This window comes from Zingiber officinale, chromosome 8A (genome assembly GCF_018446385.1).
Source record: "Zingiber officinale cultivar Zhangliang chromosome 8A, Zo_v1.1, whole genome shotgun sequence".
In the NCBI taxonomy this organism is placed as follows: domain Eukaryota; kingdom Viridiplantae; phylum Streptophyta; class Magnoliopsida; order Zingiberales; family Zingiberaceae; genus Zingiber; species Zingiber officinale.
In genome coordinates this window covers 7,182,169-7,188,745 of record NC_056000.1, presented here as the reverse complement: position 1 = coordinate 7,188,745, position 6,577 = coordinate 7,182,169, and the positions used below count along the sequence as shown (strand labels likewise).

Here is a 6,577-nt window from a genome sequence, read left to right as displayed (position 1 = left end):
CACCACAGAGAGAGCAAATATGAATGTTAAAGCGAGAGCCAAGGAGGGGATCCTTGGCGCAGGCACTCCGACACTCAAATCAGAATTGTAGTCCTGACAAAAAATGTAGAAAAATATGAACAGTAGAATAATAGTGTGGATATGTGTACATGCATGCGTACCTGACCAACGAAGAGGATCCCCTTTTATACCACCTTTTATTACTTCCGTAATAATGAGGTGTCAAAGAATGTCTGTATCAAAATATATCGGGTAGTGAACGATATACGATAGCCCTCACCTAGGCAGAAGAAGATTTTGTTGCGTGTATATGTTAGAGTGACGGAATATTCCCTAGTGAGCAGCTGATATTCTTTAACAGGTAGTTGCGATGTTCTGACAATGTTATCTTCTAGAGGGAGTCCCATTGGTTTAGAGTCAATCGGGGTTTGGTGGGGAGCCAAGCTAGCTAGTTGGGTTTTTATTAGGAGTCATGCCCATGAGATGCGGGGAGCTGAGTCCTGGAGGTTCGACCGACTTTGGGGTCGATCGAATGTATGTAGAGAGCCATGCGCATGAGAAGTGGGGAGTTGAACCCCGAAGGTCCAACCAATTATGGGGGTGACCGAATGTATGCCATGAGGCATACCCATAAGAAGTGGGGAGCTGAGCTCGGAGGTCCAACCGATTTTGGAGCCGATCAAATTTATGCTGGGAGTCATGCCCATGAGAAGTGGAGAGTTGAGTCCTGAAAGTTTGACTGACTCTGGGGCCAATCGAATTTATACTGGAAGTCATGCCCATGAGAAGTGGGGAGCTAAGCCCTGGAGGTCTGAGTGGCTCTAGGTCGATCGGATTTATACTTGGAGTCATGCCCATAAGGAGTGGGGAGCTGAGCCTTGAAGATCCAATCAATTCTGGGGCCGGTCGGATTTATGCTGAGAGTCGTCCCTATGAGAAGTGGGGAGCTGAGCCCTATTGAAAGTGATTTGTTTGATTACGTACATCCTTACTTTGACTATTACCTCACCTTAAATTTGACTAACATCTCATATTGACTTCAACTATCAATCTCATATTACTTTTGAAGTCACTTACAACACACCACTTACAATGCGCCGTATCAATTACGATTCAAGGATCTTTGTCTAGTTCTGCTTTTGCTAAAGAGAACCATGTATATGTGCGTTAGTAAGGAAAGTAGAAAGAAGATCACGCAGTAGGAAAAGAACACTAGAGAATATATAATTCAACTTTCTTACAGCGTCTTTAGACCATATGCTCCCTTAATGATTCTTCTAAAGAGCTCCTTAATTATTTGAGTTAAACCAACCTTTATGACCAGTTGACTACTGAATATTTGATGGCTTTGTAGGCTTCTATACTTTACTAGAAATGAAAAAGACTACGAGAACAATATTTACTTTAGAAAAGCTGAATCGTTTATTCGCCAAGAATCAATTGATAGATTGACTTATTCATGCCTCGAAAGCAACTATATCAAATTTGCATCTTACGTTTGACACATAAATATGTGTTTGAGACTGATTTTGTGGTTTTAATTAGATTAGTGAAGCTTTACCCTTGAGTCCTTTTATCTACATCGATCATTGCTAGTAAGTTCTTTGTTTCCTTTGGAATTGTTTATCTCAAGGAATGGGAATAATAAAAAGATAAAGAAAGGGAAAAGATGACAAATGGATCAACTAAATAGGTCTCATGGTGATGGTGTTGGTTATCAAGTTCGTTAGAGGAGTTGTTGCGACATGCATAGAGACGCCGCTCCACTCGACAGTCTAACATTAGATGGATAATTCATAATTTATCTATAGTTTACTTTTAAATTAGGCAATTAAATTAACAAGAAACAAGACTCCTTTGCCCCCGAGCAAACTTAAGTACAAGAATGAGATCATGAGCTCTTTTTTTACTCTTCATTGATTGCCATCTATAATTAACTTCACTTTCACCGCCCTCTATCATTAACCACCACCAACCTCTTGCATCCTTTTGTCGCTGTCTCCGAGCCCACCTTAGCCGAGTAGAGACCGCGCGTTCCAAGGAAAAATTATAAATATTCTTTAAAAATAAAATAAATTCTCAAAAAATTAATGTTAAACAAAACAACATTTTCTGTGAAATGAAAAGATCCGAAAACCGAAAGCAAATTTTAGAACACTCATTGGAATCGACCACTACAGTGAACTCCCTAAACGAGACAAAAGTGATTGACGGTGAGCAGTGACTGAGATGGCGACATTGCTCAATAATCAACGGACAAGTTAAATGCCCACTGTCATACGGCCGATGACGTCGTATGTTCGCGGCGATGCTTACGCGTGGCTGCGTGTGTCTAATCTGACGGTTCGGAAGGTGGTCGCATAGAGACGTGAACTTTGTCTAGATTTCGTGAACTATATATATGGGCGAATATTTTGTGCATGTGTGGCATAAATAAATGATTGCTTAATTTAAAACATTAATCCCTCATTTCACCATTTGAGATTTTTTTTAAAAAATAATAATAAAATAAAAGTGGGTTTGATAATAAAAATAAATCCGTATTTGTGGACTCTCGGAATAAGTGTTGATGAAGTTAATGGACTCTTTTATTTATAGTGGGACAGGTTAGAAATTAGAAAAGCTATAATTGGAACCTGTTTTAATCATGATGGGTTAATTAAAATAATCGCGCTTTGCTTAGCCATCACATCTTTGTTTGTTGGCTTCAAATTCTGTGGGAGTTGGTTTGCTACAAATTATTCGCGTTCATGACTCATGATTATCTTGATTGGTGATGGATAAATAAAATCATTAATCCTCCAAGTAAGTACTCGTCATCATCATTCTCAAGTTTATATTACTTTAAAAAGAGGTGTCTAATTCTTTCACTTCAGTTGGGTTCCAAGTATATATATATATAACAAAAATCATCAGTAAATTCATCAAGAGATACATGAAAAAAAAAATAACAACAATATATAATTGCGCAGATAAATCATGTTTTAGAACTTAATTTTTTAGAGAATCGAGAATAGTAGGATTGCTCTTCACTGTGTAATTGTAACATCAGCAAAAAAACAAGAAAAGTAAGGGATGTTCACAAAGCTGGTACATCATCCTCAACTTGCTATGCTATATACCTACCATCACCCTCACCCCACCCCACCCCACCCCACCCACCGCCCATCTCGCTCGCAACTTTTTTCTCCGAGCTTGAAAAGTTGAAAACATCACCAAATTCAAGCTGTCACTTTCCGTCTCACAAGAATTTACATCAAGTTCCGAGAGAGAAAAAGAAAGGGGAAAAGAAAAGCCAACGATGTGTAGTTTGTTTGCTGGGTTTACAGTCACTGGTATAAGTTTTTACATTGAGAGTAAAGTTTGATGTGAAAATTTTGAGAGATCGAAGAACTACCCCTTCCCTTGTTTAAACAATTTTAGTTTTAGTCTTGGAAAATTAAGCCATATACAAAAGATCTTACTGGGGTTGCTTTCTCCACCGTGTTGTGTTCCATCCAAAAAGGCTCGGATAGGATAAGTTTCACACGTTACAATAATTCCAACGTAGCCTCTCTGGGCCTATATGTATGCGGGCGTTTTCCTATATGTCAACCAAATCCTGGACTCTTTCTCTCTCTCTCTCTCACTCACACTCACTCTCTCTCTCTCTCTCTTTCCTCCATCATTGTCAAAGCTCAATAATTGAAACCGATCGAGCCAAGAATTTGATGATCGGGAAGACATCACAAGTCCCTCGCTGCTGGTATCACAATCTTCTGACTTGTTTTTAACTTCCTGATTTTCTTCTTCTGTTTGCTTGCTTGTATTTAATTTCCGCTCCAATTCATCACTTGTGTAGGGATTTCTCTTTAATTACCACGATGTCGATGCAGTATGTCTATGCTAGATTCTTAATTCATATATTTCTGTGGTTTCAGTGAAATAAGTTTAGTTATTCGCTGATCGTTAATTCTGACCTTCCCTTTCTTTCTTGTGGGAACCGGATATCGATGAAGCTTGAATCAAAGATTTGAACCTCATTTCTTTAGTCAATAGCTGGGAAGAATTAGTAGGAAGGAAGAGGACCGTAGGACGAACAAGGCTGCTTTGATGGAATGGGAGTACAAGATTCCATCATGGGATTTGGCAGAACTAGAGCAAAATGCTGAGTCCAACCCTGGTGGAATTGTCGAGCCACTTTGCAGTCATGGAGGTCAGGCCAATGGCGTAAACTGTTCCGTCGATCTGAAGCTCGGAGGATCAGACAACCCTGAATCACCGGAGAAGTGGAAAGACCAACGCAAAATGATGATGGTGTCTGTCTCGTCATCCAGTCCGCTGAAGAGGGCCCGCGCGCCGAGCACCGCTGGGCAGAATGTGTCGTGCTCGGTCGACGGCTGCAAATTCGACCTCAGCCATTGCAGAGAGTACCACAGGCGCCACAAGGTCTGCGAGGCCCACTCGAAGACCCCGATCGTCATGGTGGGTGGCGTCGAGCAGCGGTTTTGTCAGCAGTGCAGCAGGTAATGAAACAGAGCTACCTGCAAGATGAATGAATGGTACAGAGTTCTTGTGCATAACCGTACCCATCACATTAACTGATTACACATAGCATCTTGACTATTAGTGTTAGCATAGTTTCAGGTGTTTTTATCTGCAAATTAGTTTTTGTTAAAGCAATGCAACTATGTCTGTTTCCTATGCTTTTGACCATGCTGCATCACAAGAATCCCAAAGCACACACTTTGACCTTGTAACACTTTATGTTTAGCTCATGTGATGTGTGGGTGGTTTTTTTTTTTCAATGATTAGTTACTTTCTTGTCATGGAGTCCAAAGGATGGGAAATTTGTCCTCTCATTAGACAGTTTGGGGGTGAGATATGATCATCAGTAAGGAAAAAGATTGTTGCGAAGAAAGATTTAAACACTAAATAAACCAAGCATGTTTGAAATGTCACTGTAAATCCTCTGAACAACATTTGTGAAACTAGTTCCTTTTGGACCCATTCTTTCTACAATCAGTGTTTCAAATACCCTTGGTGATTGTTGGTGTTTAAAGGTTTCACTTGCTGGCGGAGTTTGATGAGGTAAAGAGAAGCTGCAGGAAACGTCTCGATGGACACAACAGAAGAAGAAGAAAGCCTCAACCGGACTCAATCAGTTCGACCAGCCTCTTCCCAGTTCCACAAGGTTCGCATTTGCATGCTCTCTCATCTTTTTATTTTCCCCTTTCTCCGATCGAGGAGCTTATCTCCGATCCAATTAAAGGCTTCAATTTACTTGCAGGCGGCAGGTTCTCGACGTACGCTCCCATGTCCCAAACTCATTCATCAAACCCCAACTGGTCTGCAGCTCTTAAAACTGAAGAAAATGCAGTGCATTTTAACAACAGTCAGCAACATATTGCCGGATCCTTTTCTCCTAACTACGCTCCGGGAAAGCAGTTTGCTTTCCTACAAGAAGGCAAAGTTTGCCTTGACAGGACAGCAACAGAACCATCTATGCGTCAGCCATTTCTCAAGATTTTTTGTTCAGCAGAAAGCAGCAGCAGCAGCAGCAACATCAAGATGTTCTCCGGAGGGTTAACGCAAGCTCTCGACTCCGATTGTGCTCTCTCTCTTCTGTCATCGCCAACTCAAACTTCAAGCATACATGTTGGGCACATGCTACCTGCCAACAGGGTTCCTATGTGCCAGCCTCTCGTTTCGAGTTTCACATATAGCGGCAATGATCGATTCGCTGGTTCTCAGGCATTGAGAGGTGTTCCTCCGACGGCATCCTCTTGCTCGGGAGTCAAAGATGAGCAAACTGGTGGAGTGGCAGTTTCTGATGCTGATGGTCTTCCGTTCCAGGGCATGTTTCACATAGGAGGAGAGGAATCACCTGATGGCGTCTTGGAATCACTTCCCTTTTCTTGGCAGTAATGAATTTTTAATGACAACTGTTTAAAGGGTTCGTCCATGTTTGTCTCAGCTTTCTGGCAAGGTAAAGCTGTGAAGTTGTTCCAGCGCTTTATATGGATGTTCTTGCTCAATTGTTCTAACATGAAAGTATGTGTTATCCATGAAATGCAAGTGATGATGCTTCTTTCGCTGGATCTTTGGCTTGTCAAACCCTGCTTCAAACGATGATGTGAAGAATCTCGTGTAACTGAAGAACAAGAATATGGCCTGCCAAAAAGAAAGAAAGAACCTTCCCTTTTTCGAACAAGCACAAGAAAAAAACCCGAAGATGGTCAAATTCTTAAATAATCAGAGTTTATTCGCATGGCCTTCCCTTTTAAAATGCATTCTTGTTTTATTTTGTTTTTTTGAAACTCGATCAGTTAATTGCTAAAATATTGATACTGCATGTCGTGACTGGCTCCGAAAGTACTGTGATCAATTGGTTAATGCTTGTTTACTTCAAGGTATGAATTAAGAAAAGAAAAGAATCTATAGTGGAAAAAATTCTTTTGGGAAAAGGAAAAGAATTATTTATTTGGTGTGCTTATTTATTATAATTGGAGAAGAAGAATGAGAGGAATTCATTACCTCGTTTACTATAATAAAAGAAAGAAAACTAAATAATATATTACCCAAAACATCCTTTTTA

At 40.4% G+C, this 6,577-nt stretch overlaps 1 protein-coding gene across 3 annotated transcripts; it reads left to right on the top strand.

The window, feature by feature from the left end:
• Positions 1 to 3,585: 3,585 nt before the first annotated feature.
• On the top strand, positions 3,586 to 6,354 carry LOC122012182 (squamosa promoter-binding-like protein 16). 3 transcript variants are annotated; one of them, XR_006120156.1, is made up of 5 exons: positions 3,586 to 3,745; positions 3,999 to 4,505; positions 5,043 to 5,173; positions 5,270 to 5,968; positions 6,059 to 6,354. XR_006120156.1 is itself a non-coding variant. In XM_042568635.1 (5 exons), exons 3-5 carry the CDS (start codon positions 4,093 to 4,095, stop codon positions 5,905 to 5,907), a joined length of 1,182 nt encoding a protein of 393 aa, XP_042424569.1. In that variant the 5' UTR covers positions 3,609 to 3,745; positions 3,842 to 3,874; positions 3,999 to 4,092; the 3' UTR covers positions 5,908 to 6,080. The 3 variants fall into 3 exon arrangements, 2 of the variants coding, with proteins under 2 accessions (XP_042424568.1, XP_042424569.1); XM_042568635.1 differs by adding an exon at positions 3,842 to 3,874 and having other exon boundaries at positions 3,609 to 3,745; positions 5,270 to 6,080; XM_042568634.1 differs by having other exon boundaries at positions 5,270 to 6,080.
• Positions 6,355 to 6,577: the final 223 nt, after the last annotated feature.